Source organism: Megalops cyprinoides, chromosome 23, assembly GCF_013368585.1.
Source record: "Megalops cyprinoides isolate fMegCyp1 chromosome 23, fMegCyp1.pri, whole genome shotgun sequence".
NCBI classification, from domain to species: domain Eukaryota; kingdom Metazoa; phylum Chordata; class Actinopteri; order Elopiformes; family Megalopidae; genus Megalops; species Megalops cyprinoides.
This window is the reverse complement of record NC_050605.1, coordinates 24,947,551-24,965,949: the sequence shown is the minus strand read 5'-3', so window position 1 is coordinate 24,965,949 and position 18,399 is coordinate 24,947,551. Positions and strand designations below refer to the sequence as shown.

Here is an 18,399-nt window from a genome sequence, read left to right as displayed (position 1 = left end):
GGCTGTGAGCGGGGTGGGGGTCAGGGTTAGGGTTAGGGTTAGGGCTGTGAGCGGGTTGGGGGTCAGGGTTAGGGCTGTGAGCGGGGTGGGGGTCAGGGTTAGGGTTAGGGTTAGGGCTGTGAGCGGGTTGGGGGTCAGGGTTAGGGCTGTGAGCGGGGTGGGGGTTAGGGTTAGGGTTAGGGCTGTGAGCGGGGTGGGGGTTAGGGTTAGGGTTAGGGCTGTGAGCAGGTTGGGGGTCAGGGTCAGGGTTAGGGTTAGGGCTGTGAGCGGGGTGGGGGTCAGGGTTAGGGCTGTGAGCGGGGAGGGGGTCAGGGTTAGGGTTAGGGCTGTGAGCGGGGTGGGGGTTAGGGTTAGGGTTAGGGCTGTGAGCAGGTTGGGGGTCAGGGTCAGGGTTAGGGTTAGGGCTGTGAGCGGGGTGGGGGTCAGGGTTAGGGTTAGGGCTGTGAGCGGGGTGGGGGTCAGGGTTAGGGTTAGAGCTGTGAGCGGGGTGGGGGTCAGGGTTAGGGCTGTGAGCGGGGAGGGGGTCAGGGTTAGGGTTAGGGCTGTGAGCAGGTTGGGGGTCAGGGTCAGGGTTAGGGTTAGGGCTGTGAGCGGGGTGGGGGTCAGGGTTAGGGTTAGGGCTGTGAGCGGGGTGGGGGTCAGGGTTAGGGTTAGGGCTGTGAGCGGGGTGGGGGTCAGGGTTAGGGTTAGGGCTGTGAGCGGGGTGGGGGTTAGGGTTAGGGTTAGGGCTGTGAGCGGGGTGGGGGTTAGGGTTAGGGTTAGGGCTGTGAGCGGGGTGGGGGTTAGGGTTAGGGTTAGGGCTGTGAGCAGGTTGGGGGTCAGGGTTAGGGTTAGGGCTGTGAGCGGGGTCAGGGTCAGGGTTAGGGTTAGGGCTGTGAGCGGGGTGGGGGTCAGGGTTAGGGTTAGGGCTGTGAGCGGGGTGGGGGTCAGGGTTAGGGTTAGGGCTGTGAGCGGGGTGGGGGTCAGGGTTAGGGTTAGGGCTGTGAGCGGGGTGGGGGTTAGGGTTAGGGTTAGGGCTGTGAGCAGGTTGGGGGTCAGGGTCAGGGTTAGGGTTAGGGCTGTGAGCGGGGTGGGGGTCAGGGTTAGGGTTAGGGCTGTGGGGGGGGGTCAGGGTCAGGGTTAGGGTTAGGGTTAGGGCTGTGAGCGGGTTGGGGGTCAGGGTTAGGGTTAGGGCTGTGGGGGGGGGGGTCAGGGTTAGGGTTAGGGTTAGGGCTGTGAGCGGGGTGGGGGTCAGGGTTAGGGCTGTGAGCGGGGAGGGGGTCAGGGTTAGGGTTAGGGCTGTGAGCGGGGTGGGGGTCAGGGTTAGGGCTGTGAGCGGGGAGGGGGTCAGGGTTAGGGTTAGGGCTGTGAGCGGGGTGGGGGTCAGGGTTAGGGTTAGGACTGTGAGCGGGGAGGGGGTCAGGGTTAGGGTTAGGGCTGTGAGCGGGGAGGGGGTCAGGGTTAGGGTTAGGGCTGTGAGCGGGGTGGGGGTTAGGGTTAGGGCTGTGAGCAGGTTGGGGGTCAGGGTCAGGGTTAGGGTTAGGGCTGTGAGCGGGGTGGGGGTCAGGGTTAGGGTTAGGGCTGTGGGGGGGGGGGGTCAGGGTTAGGGCTGTGGGGGGGGGGGAGGGGGTCAGGGTTAGGGTTAGGGCTGTGGGGGGGGGGTCAGGGTTAGGGTTAGGGCTGTGGGGGGGGGGGGGGTCAGGGTTAGGGTTAGGGCTGTGGGGGGGGGGGGGTCAGGGTTAGGGTTAGGGCTGTGGGGGGGGGGGGTTAGGGTTAGGGCTGTGGGGGGGGGGTTAGGGTTAGGGCTGTGGGGGGGGGTCAGGGTTAGGGCTGTGGGGGGGGGGGGGTCAGGGTTAGGGCTGTGGGGGGGGGGGGGTCAGGGTTAGGGTTAGGGCTGTGGGGGGGGGGTGGTAAGGGGTGAAACACAGTGTACAGCAGAGTTGTCTGAGTGAAGGCGAGCTCTTTACTCTCTGCAGTGATTGGTGATTTCTCTGCGAAGTGCATTTCTGTGTGCACGCTTTGCAGTTTTCTGGGTGTCCCAGGCGCAAGTGTGCCTGCTAAGGAGCTTATCAGGACGACAGCAGGGGTCCGGATGGCCACCAAACATCCTAACATTCCCAACCACTGTTGTGTAATACTGTCACCATCGTAACCTTTCACCTGAAGTGTACTTTTTACATAAGTAAATGGCACTAAAACCTTAGGTACTATGTTAAAAAAATTGAGCAATAAAGGCACCTCTCTTTTTTCTAAGCTGTGTGTGTGTGTGTGTGTGTGAGTGTGCGTGTGTGGGTGTGTGTGTGGGTGTGTGTGCGTGCGTGTGTGTGTGAGTGTGTGCGCGTGCGTGTGTGTGTGCGTGTGTGTGTGTGTGTGTGTGTGTGTGTGTGTGTGTGAGTGTGCGTGTGTGTGCGTGCGTGCGTATGTGTGGGTGTGTGTGTGCGTGTGTGTGTGTGTGTGTGCGTGTGTGCGTGTGCATGTGTTAGCTTGTGTGAGTGTACTCCACGCTGGCAACTCCAACCCGACCACAGGGGTTTATTAAAGGCGGGGCAGTGGAAGGCTACTCTCTCCATCCAGTTATATTTCCCAGCTGCCAGTGAAGTTGTTATTTACACTACTTGCATTGACGGTTCCATGTAATAGTAAAATTTAATTTCGGTCTTACTCAACGTATGGAAGTACAATTCAGACAATTATGGATCCATTTTATGAAAGCCATTTGTTACTCAAACCCGTGGTACATCATGAATATTGTCATGGCAAGAGGGGTTTGATATCTGAAGGAAGGAAGAAGAAGAGAAGCTGTTCAGTCGTGTTATATGGGAAGGGGGGGGGTCACAGTACCTGGATCACTGAGTCTTCATAAACAGCCAGCGTTCCATCCGCAGTCCCAACCAGCAAATAACTCCTCTTTTTGCTGAACAAAAACCGCAACATTCATGTTAATCACCCTTACCTGAACACAGGGCTCTGCACAAACTGTGCTTTCAGATGCTGTGTGATGCTGCTGCTTTCAGATCACGAGGATGCAGTCAGTTGTCATGGTTACTGGCTGTGCTCTCAGTTTGTTGTGGAGACTGCGTGTCTCTGCCGTGACGGCCTTCCTGGGCACTGCGTGTCTCTGCCGTGACGGCCTTCCTGGGCACTGCGTGTCTCTGCCGTGACGGCCTTCCTGGGCACTGCGTGTCTGTGCCGTGACGGCCTTCCTGGGCACTGCGTGTCTCTGCCGTGACGGCCTTCCTGCCTGTTTCATAAATGTGTATGGGGAAGGACTGTGCACGCACTAAGACAGAAGTAACGCACCCACACCCCTACTGAGACCATCTGCCCCAAAACTCCCACAATGCACCAGGAGGACAGGTGCACACTCCTGAGAACCTTGTAGGCTCCCACACGAGTCCCAGAGCACTGAGAGCAGAGCCACCTACCCACCCCCACCGAGCCAAAACTGTGCTGCCGATGCGACTCGGCCGCTTTGGAACCTGCGTTGCTCACCTGTGCTGAGGGTGTGAGTGGTAGAAGAGGGAAGTGACTGCGTCACTCAGACGCTGCAGACAGTGCCTCCTGGACGGGTCTTCAGTGCTAATAACCATCACCGTGCCAGACTGCGTTCCTGCCACCAGCCTATCACACGGCTCTCCTGGGACTCGCACGGTCACCAGGCATAGCACAGGACTGCTGTCAATCTCCTGTAGCGGTGGACCGCCAATATCACTCACTGATGTATCAATCATCTGCCAAGCACCTGTTCACATTACTGTAGGATCACTCATCCAGACTCATAATTCATGCGTACAAATGTTTTTATGCATATAGTGTTCTGTGTGGTCAAATGACAAACATTTGGAATTGAACTGTGCTGTGAAGTATCAAATTTATACAAACAAAATGATCTTTTGCAGTATTACTGTGCAACATTTGACCCCAGCTTACATTTATAAAGTCTACTCCCATATACTTTCTATGTGTCACATAGAAATTTTGTTCTTAAACAAGACAACATAATGGCAGAATTTTTGTTCTCAAATTATTAATTTAGATAATGGAGTCCTTTCAAAGTCAAGTTTATTTCGACCAATGATTTACTGAAGTACCAGCAGCTCTGCTGCTCACACTCCAGTTTTCTTGCATCCAATTATCAGACCTCTCTAAATCACAGGAAGTAATTTCCTTTTTCCCATTGGCTATACCTGCAACTGACAAGTCAGTATGCCCTTATATGGGATTGCTGGTGTGTTTACTTATGATAATTAGAGGTGACATGCATCAGCATCTAATTTACCATCATACAATGGTGGGATTCAGCATCATAAGACTGAGGGTAAGAGTGGGCGTTTCCACACATCATGTGACTCTGACGTGACCTGTTTGTGAAAATGTTTCTCACACACAAAACATGCTGGATGAGGCGCATTGAGGTCACCCCATGTTTAAAAGGCTGTCACTCATTGATGAAAAGGGGGTGTTCACGTACCTGTGGGCGGAGTCTCCCGGACGCCAGGTCCACAGACGTGACACAGCCTTGCCTCTGGCTGCTGCTCCCGCTGCCCACCCAAACGCACGCTCCGTCCCGCTGCCTGGACACGGCCAAACACTCCGCCCCCGGCACGCCGCGCACCGCCACCTCCTGCAGCAAGCACAGCAGCTCCCCGGAGCTCAGCCTGTCAAACACCTGGAGACATGCCCTAACAGTGAGCTCAGCCTGTCAAACACCCGGAGACACGCCCTAACGGTGAGCTCAGCCTGTCAAACACCCGGAGACACGCCCTAACGGTGAGCTCAGCCTGTCAAACACCCGGAGACACGCCCTAATGGTCCACACACTGCAGGAGAGTTCTGCACAAGCAATGCTGCATGTCGCCAGAATTTCATAAACTCCATTAACATACATACAGTATGGGGTTTCCTAAATCTCCATTCCTCCATTGTAATGCAATGATACCTGGCTGATCAGGTGAGCTCCCAGACTCCATGTTTCTCTTATGTCTGCCTGTTTTCTGTGATCACCGAAGATGTCCATATTCACTGACTCTTTCCTACCTGAGCAGAGGAGGGTCGCTGCTGGGGGTTCTCCCTCAGACAGTCCCTCATCAGGCTCTGGAAGCCTGGCCAGGGAGAGCAGCCGTACTGCCTCACCGGATCTGTGGGGTCAGAAGACTGCGGTGAAGTCCCTCTCCTCCCTCACACCTTCCCACACCTGCCTCTGTTATGCGGCAGCGTTACCTGGCAGCTTTCCTTGCACAGCAACCTCATCAAACTCGCTGGGGAACTTCATGCCATCGGATATGCGCTCCCCGCAGGTCAGGAGGTCATACAGCAGCAGGCCAAAGGAGAACACATCCGCCTGCTGGTTATACACCACGTTTCCCCGGGCAACCTCCGGCGCACGGAAGCCTGTGTGGCAGAGAGGTTTCCATGGTTTACTCATTTGTAAGGTGCTTGTTAATCAGATGCTCCTTTAGCAGGCACCTGTTAAGCAGGTGCTCATATCCACAGCAAAGGGGGAGCAAGAGCTGTGGGCTGGGCAGTCTTTTCCTTTCCTTTTCCTGTGTATTTTATTTTAACTCCGCATTAGTCACACCCCACACTGCAGTCCTGCAGTTCACTGCGTATAAGGGTTCTCTCGGTGCGTGTACGGGTTCTCTCGGTGCATACAGATTCTCTCGGTGCGTGTACGGGTTCTCTCGGTGCCTGTACGGGTTCTCTCGGTGCGTGTACGGGTTCTCTCGGTGCGTGTACGGGTTCTCTCGGTGCGTGTACAGGTTCTCTCGGTGTGTGTACAGGTTCTCTCGGTGCGTGTACGGGTTCTCTCGGTGCGTGTACGGGTTCTCTCGGTGCGTGTACGGGTTCTCTCGGTGCGTGTACGGGTTCTCTCGGTGCGTGTACGGGTTCTCTCAGTGTGTGTACAGGTTCTCTCGGTGCGTGTACGGGTTCTCTCGGTGCGTGTACGGGTTCTCTCGGTGCCTGTACGGGTTCTCTCGGTGCCTGTACGGGTTCTCTCGGTGCGTGTACGGGTTCTCTCGGTGCGTGTACGGGTTCTCTCGGTGCGTGTACAGGTTCTCTCGGTGCGTGTACGGGTTCTCTCGGTGTGTGTACGGGTTCTCTCGGTGCGTGTACGGGTTCTCTCAGTGTGTGTACAGGTTCTCTCGGTGCGTGTACGGGTTAACTCACTGAAAACTAAGGGTTCACTCAGTTCACTTGCATTGGTTAGATTTTGTGATCTCTGTACATTATAATCTGCATGTAAAAATGAAACTGACTCGTAATATAAGCAATTTTAAAACCAAAACCATAACTGGCCTCTTTCCAAATCTTAAATTAGAAGTAAAATATTTTTCTACCTTGTGATCTTAATGAACCAGGACAGTACGCTGTGCTCATCGAAAGAGAGAAGGATGTACAACAGTCTTCCTGCTCACTGACTGAGTGAGGTGTCTGGAAACGCTTTTCTCGTGGCTTTGATGTCAGAGGTATGGCTGATTTCTGTGAATGTGAAAATGAGCGCCCTCCGCTGGACAGTACCGGGAGTGCCCTCTGACGTGCGCACTCCCATGCAGCAGCAGTGCTGTGCGATGCCGTAGTCTGTGATCTTGGCGATGACCTCAGAGTCTGTCTTCAAGCTGAACAGAAGGATGTTGTGAGGCTTCAGGTCTCGGTAAATGATCTTGGAGGCATGAAGGTACCTGTCACAGATTACAGGAGTGATCAATGGAAATGGCAAATCACTACACCAGTAACTACCCATCAAATAATCAGGGCATTCTTGCTATAAGACTTTTGTGTTGAATGCATATCAGCTGTATGACTATGACATGTTCAGGTGGGACATGTTACCTGAGCACAGGTGAGGTTACCTGAGGACAGATAAGATTCATTACCTGTTCAGAGGTGAGGTTACCTGAGTACAGATCAGTCTCATTACCTAAGCACAGGTGGGTTTACCTAAGAACAGGTAAGTCTACCTGAGCCCATCGGCGACGTGGAGGGAGATCCTGTGCTGCAGCTTGCGGTTCAGGCTGCCGTTCTCATGCTGGAACAGCGAGTCCAGCGAGCCGCGGGGGGCCAGCTCCATGACCAGGAGCGGAGGGGACGTCCCAGCCGCCAGCAGGGACACCAGGCTGGGGTGACGCAGGCGCCCCAACACTGCCAGCTCCTGGCAAACACACAGCACCCTGTCCTGGTCACTAGCGCCCCAACACTGCCAGCTCCTGGCAAACACACAGCACCCTGTCCTGGTCACTAGCGCCCCAACACTGCCAGCTCCTGGCAAACACACAGCACCCTGTCCTGGTCACTAGCGCCCCAACACTGCCAGCTCCTGGCAAACACACAGCACCCTGTCCTGGTCACTAGCGCCCCAACACTGCCAGCTCCTGGCAAACACACAGCACCCTGTCCTGGTCACTAGCGTCCCAACACTGGGGGGAGGAACCACGCTGCCTCTTCTCATATAAACTAATGATGAAATTCAAAGGGAATCCAGTTTTCCACGGTAACGGAAATTAATTTCCTATCAGTGACACCAGTCTGGACCCCTCAGTCACAGAGGGGCGTAGCTACATGCTACTGTCCCCATTTAACAGTGACCATGATGTACAATCAAAACAGTCAAGAATGAATATCCATTGATTGCAATTCTTAAAAAATACAAGTGTCACAATTGTGAAGCCAAGTAATGGACATTACACTGGACAGTCTGAGTGTCCGGCGAGTGCTGCTGGCAGAGCCTCCCATCTGTCAGGATGCTCCAGCAGCGGCTGCATGTGTGAACAGGGTGTAAAGCGGCCAGCGATGAATCTCGCTCTCTACCGCCATCTGCTGGCAGGTTAGGACAATAACACGGCAGGGATAAGCAGTGATAATACTGAGGAGAAGGTAAGTGAGATTACCTGTCTCAGGAGTCTGTGGATGTACATCTCTGATGCATGCTTGTTGAAAATTTTAACAGCAACATCTTCATTTTTGTACATCGCTCGATAGACAGAGCCAAAGCCGCCATCCCCTTCATTCCAACAAGGAAATAAGCAATTATTAGCAGAAGCACTTTGCACAACCAGCTCATGCAAACGACTCAAGCAGCAGATCAGTGATGTGTGAGGTGGATCAGGGGTAAATCACAGCACTTTACTAATAAACTTGCAGCAGGAGACTTGAACAAACCCCAACGCAAACCATGTTTCAATGGCAGCAGAAAATGCCCGTAAAATCTGCATGCTTATTATTCAGACCACTTTATACCTGAGCATCTCTGGTAGCTGGCAGTTTACACTTTTACACAACTGCATACTTATACAGCTGAATATTTACTCAAAAAATTCATCTTAATAATTCCACTCATGGGACTTAGCCTGCAACCCTAACCAATACTCAGTATTGCTGGATTTTAACTGAACGCTTCCATCAGGGGCTTCAGGTTTCAGTCCTGAGGTGTGTGGCAGAATGACGGTGGCACAGTGCAGCCTAGCCGTCCCTCACCCAGCAGGTATTCCTTGGAGAGATCGAGCTCCAGCTCCTCACTGTTCAGAATGAGGCTGGAGGGCTGATCACTCAGGATCAGATCAGGAGCGATCTGCGAGATGGGAATGGTGGACCGTGGATCCAGTGGATTCACCAAAAGGCATTCTGGGAAAAGAAAACAGGAAAAGTTTGCTCAGAAGAAGGAAACTATTTGGATTATTAAACTGCTGAATCTTCAGAACTTTTTCAAGTACTTGAAAAAACTTGAAAAAAACTTACAAATGGATATGGATATTAAAAACACAAGGAAAAAAATCACAGGAACCCATAGAAGAGAAATATCAGCCCAGATTGCACAGCAGAGAAACCCAACCCTCTAAAACTGCTCACATTCCTGCTGTGTGTCACGAGAAGGGTCACAGGGTCACACCTCCTGCCCACCTGCATGGATGTGTGAGAAGAGCTCCTCCAGCAGCATCCTCCTCCACTGCTGCCCGTCCTCGAAGCTGTACAGAGCCCACCTCTTCAGCAGCGCCTCCCCGTCGCCATGGATATCGGTGGTGAGGAGGCCGGGAAACCACTCCTCCAAAACAGAGTCGATGTGGTCCACCACCTGACCCAGCAGAACCCGACCTGCGGGATAACAACATATCACCTGCAACTATCACCATCACCTTCATCACCACCATCATCCTCACCTTCATCACTGTCATCTTCCTCACCCTCATCACCCTCACCATATTCAGCAGTGATTTCTGCGGGAGTGGGTACAGCATGGTGTGTTGTGAGGATGGGGTGGGGTACCTTTTCGGGAGCAGGGCACGGTGATCCTGACAAAGCTGTGTGCAGTGTGCTCCAGCAGACAGTACGCCTCGGGGGACCAGCTGAGGTACAGGCCTCTCCTCCAGTAGATCCTGTTCGGTCTCAGGGATCTGCCTGCTCACAGACACACCCCTCAGCACGCAACACTGACGCTTTTAATGCCAAAAACCGGGTTTCAGACAAGTATACTGCACTGCGCTCTGTGGATTATGGCGGTGTACTCCGCTGTGTGGATTATGGCGGTGTACCCTGCTGTGTGGATTATGGCGGTGTACCCTGCTGTGTGGATTATGGCGGTGTACCCTGCTGTGTGGATTATGGCGGTGTAGTCTGATGTGTGGATTATGGCGGTGTACTCCGCTGTGTGGATTATGGCGGTGTAGTCTGATGTGTGGATTATGGCGGTGTACTCCGCTGTGTGGATTATGGCGGTGTAATCTGCTGTGTGGATTATGGCGGTGTAGTCTGATGTGTGGATTATGGCGGTGTACTCCGCTGTGTGGATTATGGCGGTGTAATCTGCTGTGTGGATTATGGCGGTGTAGTCTGCTGTGTGGATTATGGCGGTGTGTGGGACCCACCTCGCCCGCACAGCAGAGAGGACGACACCTGGAGCAGCCGCTGTATCTGCCGCGCCCAGAAGCCCATGGGGAAGTAGGGCATCTCGTACTCGCGCACGATCACCTCTGACTTCTCGCAGTGAGGCAGGTCGATCTCCGGCCTGCGGTCTGACAGGCTGAGGAGACACAGTAATCATCCATCCCTGTCAAACAGCGCCCCCTCCTGTCCACTGAGCACAACTGTCAAACAGCGCCCCCTCCTGTCCACTGAGCACAACTGTCAAACAGCGCCCCCTCCTGGCCACTGAGCACAACTGTCAAACAGCGCCCCCTCCTGGCCACTGAGCACAACTGTCAAACAGCGCCCCCTCCTGGCCACTGTGCAGCTGCTTCTCTTACCCGCTGGGAATGAGGAGGTGGTCCTCTCCGAACGGCAGGGCTATCAGCAGCTTCTCCAGCAGCTTCAGGTACTGCGGGACGTATGCTTTAGGGAAGCACTTGCTCTCGAGGACGAACTGCTCCGCCACAGTACGCTGCATGATGCCGCTGGGCGAGCCAGAGGCCCCCGAGTGCTTCAGCCTCAAAACCTAAACACCGGCAAACAAACAGACTCGCACCAAAACCATCTTCTCTCTTCACATTTTAACCAACCCCTGCAATGGAAAAATATATTCTTACTGGCTGTTGAACAGTGGCAGCTGGTGAGCTGGAAATAGGGGAGGCTGAAACATTACCTTTAAATCTATCATTACTTTCAACCTGTTTATCCTCCTTGATTAACAATAAAACAAATAATTCACAGAATAATATACACCAATGCGTAAACAGAGTAAATGATTATGCTCGCGAAACACCGCAGATTGTCTGTAGTTTGTGCGCTATTGCGAAAGCTACAGCATGAGGTTGTGTAATTAACAATTGTTCAAGTTGCCATCATTAAGTGGCAAGTAATCCCAAAGCTTTCTCTTAAATGTTTCACATTATAGCTTTCTTGTCTTACAAAATTCAAATCACAAAACGGAGCTAAATCTAGTTAGATTTAAATTACTGAGAATAAACTCTTAGGTTAGGTTGAGTGCAGAACAATAACATTTAGAACACAGACCACACAACAGCTGTGATGTGTCATGAGCATTTAACATAATTGAATAAAGGGGAACAGGTTGAAAGTAATGATAGATTTAAAGGTAATGTTTCAGCCTCCCCTGTTTCCAGCTCACCCGCCGCCACTGCTGTTGATCGCACTGCCACCGATCGTTCATGCTGACCGTTGATTGCTTGTGTGAGGGAGAACAGGCAGCTCTGATTGGTGGATTCTGCATGACCGAGCGCTCAGCCAGCAGGCAGAAGCATGCAGTCTCTGTGTAGGTTTATGCAGTATGACGACAAAGCCTTTTTAACCTGTGTTCTGTCCTGTACCTGAGCCGGGACTCTGTGCTCTGTACCTGAGGCGGGACTCTGTGCTCTGTACCTGAGGCGGGACTCTGTGCTCTGTACCTGAGGCGGGACTCTGTGCTCTGTACCTGAGGCGGGAGGCGGGACTCTGTGCTCTGTACCTGGGGCAGAATGCTGTGCTCTGTACCTGAGGCGGGAGGCGGGACTCTGTGCTCTGTACCTGGGGCAGAATGCTGTGCTCTGTACCTGAGGCGGGAGGCGGGACTCTGTGCTCAGTACCTGGGGCAGAATGCTGCAGAGCCACTGTGGGTCGATGAAGTACAGGTCCCTGAGCTGGAGGGCGGGGTCATCGAAGTGCAGGAGGATGCCTGAGACACAGAAAGGCAACAAAGACATTTTTCATCTGCCTGCTGGAGATACTCTTCAGCTCAGCCACTCACACCTTTTAACATATTTTCACCTTAAACAGACAGAGCATAGTTATCAGCTGAAGTTCTCTCCCTAAGGGTACTACAGCAGTACTTTCACTCACTCACACCTGCAACCTGCTGATTGCCAGCCCTGCTCCCTATTCACTGTTGCCCAAATGTCCTCCAATATCTCTGCCTTCACAGAATCCCCGCTCTCTCGCTGGTCAGATTTACAGTGGCCACTGACCCAGGCCACCTCTCTCTGTGCTGCTTTCCTGCCCTGTTTTCCCCTCTTTGGTGTTTGGTGGTATCTGGGTGCAAAGGATTGTGGGATGCTGTTGGGACTAAAACTGCTTTCCTTCTTTTCTATTGCTGAAGAGGAGGAACACCATCACAGCACTGCCCCTTCCTGGCCTCTCCCTGGCCCGCTTTCGGTTCTGGTTCTGGGGCTCGTACCCGCCTCACTGAGGAAGTGCACAGCGTGAGACAGCTCACTCTCGTCCAGCTGCAGCTGGTTCTCCTGGATGATCTCCAGCAGGCGGCTGTGATGGAGCACGGGAAACTCAGAGGGCACCCTGGCCCTCTCCTGCACCATCCGCCTTTCCAGCTCCAGGTAGCTCTCCGGGATGAGCTGACCCATCACTGGCTGACCCTGGATCTGTTGGGAAACAACCACATGTCAATGCTCAACTTACATAAACTGACCCTGGATCAGTGGGTGGAATGCTGTATGCCAGCACTCTTCCACAAAGCCAAGGCTCCTTCCAGCAGCCAAAGCAACAGGCTTTTCAACGTGGCCTTTAAAAAGCTTCAAACCTCTGATATCAGTGACATTGGATTCTACTCAGATTCAGTCCTGCAGTTCATCCTGTCTTTCTGGATGTTGCTCTTGTGGACATGACCCCTCTGTGCTCAGAGTCTCTGATGTGTGTGCAGCGCCATCTGGCGGAGCTGGATAACTGTTACAGGGCACTAGGGCACTTCTACTGTGGCTTTGACACTAGGTTTGTAGAAAAGGGCCACATTCCTTGGTCCCCGTTTGTGCACAAACCCCCCATCTCTCACAGACCCTTTGTTTACAACCCAGCTGTAACCTTTCCAAACTGGTCCTGCCGCTCCCCTTCTCAGCAGGACCCCCGCAGGTAACCCGAGGCACAGGCGCACCCCCAAGGACAGCCCCCAGGTCTCCATTTGCCCTCTGACCTGTCCGTATCCTTTGGCCACCAATGGGAACCCCAACAGGGCCAAAGGATTTGGGACAATATAAAAGTAGTGGTGACCTCCCCCACCTCAGTACTGCACCAATACCTGTGGGGTGAGAAACTGGGGAGACCAAAGCCTTGGGGACAGATAGTTGTGTGCATCTGTGCCTACGTGACTACTATACCTGAGTTCAACTGGTTATGTTACAATTGCCTGTAGAGAGAGAAGATTGATATGGATTCTTGTAAAATGCATAGTATGTGTGCCCTTTAATTAAGATCAAGTTTGACCACACCTACTCCACACCATGCAAATCCCTCAATAAAATTCTGAACCTGAAACCTGACTCTTGTGTCCACACCGATACACCACTGCCACAGCAACATTAGCCTGAAGCTAGCTCTCGGGTGAAACTGCACCCTGAGTTTCAGTGCTCCTTTGACATGGTAATAATCTTGAAACTGTATGTAAGATGTCAGCTCTTCCTCAAGATAAGGGTGTGTCGCAATAAACAGTGTTAATAATAATGACACACATTTTTATTTTACTACAATATTTCACTGAGGTATTTCTGCTACCTTGAAGCTGGCTGTTTCTCTGATGATTGTCTGCCGCAGTTTGCTCAGGGAGTCCGAGTCTTCGCTGGCGTTCACCATGTAGTGGTCTCTGATCACAGGGAAGCCATGATGGTTCAGCAGCTCTGCTCGGATCTTTGCCAAACAGGCCTGCAAGTGTCTGTCCTCACTCAGGTCTGTGTGTGTACCCACCAGGATGAGCGGGGAGGCTGGAGCCACAGCCTGCAGGCCAATCAACAAACAGACACCACCACAGAACAAGAACAACAGGAAGTGTGACACCAGAAAATGCACAGGAAATGTATCACCAACAGTGTGACAGCAACAGGATTACACTTATAACCAACAGCACAATTTTGCTAGGTTAGTGGGTTAGTTCCCACGATGTTTTACCCTGTTTTCTACATTCTCTTGGTGCCAGGGTTGCCACTTCTAACACAGAAAAATAAGAAACAGAATTTTTTTTTTTTTTTTTTAAGATGGGGGTCTGGGGTGAGTGAGCACTCATTTCATGCATTTATGTGACCGTTGAGAGGTAAAACAACCGCAATTTCAGACTATAAAAACATGTAAAACATATTCAAATATCTGCATCAGTGTAAACTATTAAAAAAGTGTAAAATATTACACTGCAGTCATGCATTACACAACATTTTAAAGTATAAAAATCTACCATTATACTTCAAGTTAAACGCTGATCTACAATGAAGTAGATCCAGAACATCCAGCTTGGTTCTGGTTTCTAGATGCAGGGTCCAGAAGCTCACCTTGATGTTAAAGAGCCAGGGCTTGATGGAGTCCACCTCGGCCACGCCCTTACTCACATTGTACACAACCAGGTACAGCGCCCTCGGTGTCAGGAAGTGTGTGTTTGAGTCATTGTAATCATCCCCTCCTGTGCAGCAGCAAAAAAAAAAGAAAAAAAAGACCATACAGTTCATTAAGCACACACACACACCCACCCACACATACACATACACATACACATACACACACACACACACACACACACACACACACACAGTCCGATAACCACACACACACCCACACCCACAACCACACACATACATCCCTCTGATGTGTGAATCCCCAGTCTATCCCACCCAGTTGCACTGCAGCAGCCCTGAATCACTTTCCACGGTAACTGAGTTCCAGGAGGACGCCTCCGGGAGGCCTGGGGTGGGTGAGCACTCAAAACTGCGGCCCGGGGGAAGGAGCAGGTGAGCAGGTTCTGCGCACACACCTGAGAAGTCCCACACGTTCAGCACTATGTTCTTCCTGTCCCGGTCCCGGACGGCCCAGTCTCTGACGCGGATGCCCGTGTCAGCTCGGTCCACACGAGACTGGGTCCGTTTCGGCTTCATGAGCTGCTGGATGAGCGTGCTCTTCCCACTCCCAGAATTCCCCACTACAATCAGCTTCATGCGGTGGTACGGCACAGATTTCTTCAGACGCTGCTGCAGGAACCTGGCGAGATGGGTAGCAAACAAGAAGTCCTGAGAGTTACGCGAGTTTGTGTGGTTTTAAAAGATGCTGCGCTTTCGCTGTGTTTGAAGAGTTATTGCACACAGTGCGTCTTCCACCTGACGATGTCTTTGGTCTTGCTGCCGATGTGCTTGAGGTCGAGGTGGAGGCGGAGGCCCTCCAGGGGGAGGTCCCACAGCCGCACCAGCCTCCCCATCTCGTCTGGAAAGGAGCGCAGGCCAGCGTTATGGCTGACATCAAGGGAGGCCAGCTCCTCCAGCAGGCCGATCTGTGGGGGGATCTGAGAGGAGAGCAATCTTTGACTGCACTGCACCTCAGACGCAACTGCTAATCAGATCTCTCTCATGGCTGCGTTGTGGTTTGGTGCTGGGAGGAATTAGTAATGTCTGCCAGTAGATTTTCCCTAAATAACTTTGTCTTTTGAATAAATAAATAAGCACAAATAGTTATCTTTGTCTGTGGCTGCTTGGGGTATTGAATTTGTGGTTGACTGGTGATGCTACCTCTGTCAGCTTGTTGCTGGAGAGGTGCAGTTTCTCCAGCCGGGCCCATTTGTAGACGGGTCCGCTCAGGTCCAGAGCACCGATCCGGTTATGGCTGAATATGAGCTCTCTCAGGTTGGCTGACGCCCAAGCTGACGGTCCCGGGAGCTCTGTGATGTCATTGTTTCTCATGTCCAGTGATCGCAAACTGAGGAGGACCAGAGCAAAACACCACAGCACTGAACACAAGGTTATTACATCCGATCAGGTGACCTTCAGTCACCTCCCACAGGGACACTCTTCCGAGAGCTTTCTCAGTAAGACAGAAAAATAACAGTGCAGGTTATAACACAGACGACACAGGTGACCAAACAGCACCTGCTGTACAGCATTAGCAAACATTCACAAACAGAAACAAGTCAATTCATTCTCCGTCCCAAGATATTTAACTATTATTCTTTGCTTCACAGTTAACAGCTGAACTTAAAATTTAAGTCATCCGACTACCTTTTTCTGACATTTTTTGCTTCCAAGATAACACAGACACACAACCCCACTCACCACGGCAGCTGCAGAATGACCTCGGGAATGCGGGTGAAGCGATTGTGCGATAGTTTCAGCGCTGTGATCTTCACTGGTAAATGTGACAAATTACCTGCAAAGAAAAGCAAACTGAGCAGATTGCAGCCACTCGCGATTCCGTTTCACCTGCTTTCCAGAAGCGCGTCTTTCACTCTGCGTGTCGTACAGTGCAGCAGACCCCCCCTCGGCCACCGGGGCCTGGCAGCCTGGTCTGCTACCGTGGACTGCTGCTCATTACCAGCTCTGACTCTCGGCTCAGACCCAGTGCTGAGCTGTAAAACTCAGCCTGTCAGAATGGGTGCCTTAGCTGACTGAGACGCTCAGGAGGCTGAATTCTGGCCATTTCATCCCAACACAAACCTCACCTACTGGGAGCTAAGACAATAGCATGTCCACATAGTAACTGACCAGCCAAACACCCCCAGCACTTTACAGTTGCGATAATGCCAGTTTTCTTCCTGTCCTTACAGAGTTTGTTCATTGAAGCATTGAAGTTTTCTAGCTTGACGCAGTGAGACAGGAAATCCTCTGAGATCTTCGCAATCTGATTCTTGCTGACATCAAGGAGCTTCATTTCAGGTAGGCAGAGAGAAGAGCTGAGTTCTGCAATTTTATTCCTGAAACACAGAGAGGAAATTATTTACTCCAGTTATGATACAAGCTGCAGTTTTTCTATTCCCTTACCAGAGACGAGTGAGAACAAAAAATGAAATATTTTGAGTATCTAGTCCTTGACTGTGTATGAACACCAATACGGAGAGGAATAACAATAAGAAGAAATTACAAAGAAGCCTACTGAGAGCTAGAACTACATTTCCAAGCATTCTCATTTACCCTTCAAACAAGAGCTCCTCCAGTTTGTCCATGGCCTGGCCCAGCTGTTCTGGGAAGGCAGTGATGTGATTGGAGGCCAGGTTGAGCTGTCTGAGGGAGGGGCACCTGGCAGCTGCATCCAGAGGCAGCAGCGGCCCCACACAGTTCCGGGAGACACTGAGCACACTCAGTGCAGGCAGGCCAAGGAGTCCCATTGGCAGGGACTGCAGTCTGTTACCATGGAGATCCAGACGTGTCAGACTCCTCAGATTCTGAACAATACAGCCACAAAAATACTACTTTTAACATTGTAAAATTAATAAATATTCCACATTCCAGACACTGAACACAGTTGGTGACAATAATGACAATAGTGATAATTTCATTATGAAAGTAAAATAATACATGTGGTTTTTCATACAACACTTGACAAGACAGATTCCCCCAAATCTGCGATAGCAGGTCCTGGCAGTGTGAAAGAGAGCAGCCGCACCAGACAGGTGCTTTTGGAGTACCTGACACAGCGCACTGGGAAACTCAGACAGGTTGTTCTGGCTCAGCTCGAGACGGACCAAGTGCTCCAGGTGCTGCTGGACTGGGCCCTCGTCCATCAAACAGGACAGAGAGTCTAGCTCGTTCCCTGATAGGTCCAGCAGCCTGATACGCTGCCTGTCCCCGCCCAATGAGGTGGAGCCAGACAGGGAGGGGCTCTCCACTGAACCCAGGACCGGAGAGCAATTACCTAACGAGAGAGGACTCAACTGAATGAAACCAACCTGCACTGGGGATGAACCCCAGGAGAACCCCAGCAGCAGGGTTTTCGTGGAGGTGCCAAACCCTCCAGCAACTAACCCTTCAGCAGTATGTCCAACCAAATACTTTCCCTAGATTATACTGTGTCATTAATCCAAACAAAGTATTCGAGAAAATGAGATTTAACACAAATATAATTTGTATTTAACAATAATAATATGACACCACTGACCTCTTTGGTTTGGAGATTTTAATGATCTCCGCTGTCGAAACTCATTTGGTTCTGAATCTGCGTTTCCTCCCTGTGGGGGGGGGTTGGGGGGGGTGGGTTAGCCGTGGAACATGCTACTTTCACTCTTGTTTGTTTTTCCTCCTCTACATTTTCTGCTTTTAACATCAAAACTCCTCTGCTCATATTCAGTTTATCAGCCAATTATGAGTGAATTATTACATGATTCAGTTCATCTGAACACTTAAAGACTGAACCGCAGTTTTTAGAGCAAATTCATATCAGTATCAATTCTTGGAGAGGAGGGGCTATCGTTCCAGTACATGCATGTAGTGACACGGAGAGTGTGAGGTTTGTGTGTGAGCAGGTGAGTATGTCAGTAAGGGTGTGGGTGTGTGTCTGCGTGTGTGTGTGTTTCTGCGAGTCAGTAAGGGTGTGTCAGTGTGTGTGAGTGTGAGTAAGGGTGTGTGAGTGTGTGTGTGTGTGTGTGCGCCCGTGTGTGCATGTGCGAGTCAGTATGAGTGTGTGAGAGTGTGAGTGTGTGAGTGTGAGTAAGGGTGTGTGAGTGGGATTAAGGGTGTGCGAGTGTGTGTGAGTGTGTGTGAGTGTGTGAGTAAGGGTGTGTGAGTGGGAGTAAGGGTGTGTGAGTGTGTGTGA

At 51.7% G+C, this 18,399-nt stretch overlaps 1 protein-coding gene across 1 annotated transcript in view; it reads right to left on the bottom strand.

Annotated features, from left to right (window-relative positions):
• The window catches only part of lrrk2 (leucine-rich repeat kinase 2), a 37,440-nt gene that overhangs the window by 6,182 nt on the left and 12,859 nt on the right, over positions 1–18,399 (bottom strand). Inside the window, exons 22-46 of the mRNA XM_036517504.1 lie at positions 17,746–17,815; positions 17,276–17,502; positions 16,782–17,032; positions 16,416–16,564; positions 15,927–16,020; positions 15,387–15,573; positions 14,982–15,163; positions 14,642–14,865; positions 14,166–14,293; positions 13,402–13,620; positions 12,077–12,278; positions 11,490–11,578; positions 10,215–10,402; positions 9,837–9,991; positions 9,238–9,369; positions 8,875–9,066; positions 8,452–8,598; positions 7,866–7,978; positions 6,939–7,129; positions 6,499–6,659; positions 5,200–5,370; positions 5,017–5,117; positions 4,451–4,648; positions 3,472–3,665; positions 2,821–2,893 (exon numbers count right to left, since the gene is read on the bottom strand). Of these exons, the coding sequence (XP_036373397.1) occupies positions 2,821–2,893; positions 3,472–3,665; positions 4,451–4,648; positions 5,017–5,117; positions 5,200–5,370; positions 6,499–6,659; positions 6,939–7,129; positions 7,866–7,978; positions 8,452–8,598; positions 8,875–9,066; positions 9,238–9,369; positions 9,837–9,991; positions 10,215–10,402; positions 11,490–11,578; positions 12,077–12,278; positions 13,402–13,620; positions 14,166–14,293; positions 14,642–14,865; positions 14,982–15,163; positions 15,387–15,573; positions 15,927–16,020; positions 16,416–16,564; positions 16,782–17,032; positions 17,276–17,502; positions 17,746–17,815 (4,038 nt within the window). The remainder of the gene's footprint in view (positions 1–2,820; positions 2,894–3,471; positions 3,666–4,450; positions 4,649–5,016; positions 5,118–5,199; positions 5,371–6,498; positions 6,660–6,938; positions 7,130–7,865; positions 7,979–8,451; positions 8,599–8,874; positions 9,067–9,237; positions 9,370–9,836; positions 9,992–10,214; positions 10,403–11,489; positions 11,579–12,076; positions 12,279–13,401; positions 13,621–14,165; positions 14,294–14,641; positions 14,866–14,981; positions 15,164–15,386; positions 15,574–15,926; positions 16,021–16,415; positions 16,565–16,781; positions 17,033–17,275; positions 17,503–17,745; positions 17,816–18,399) is intronic.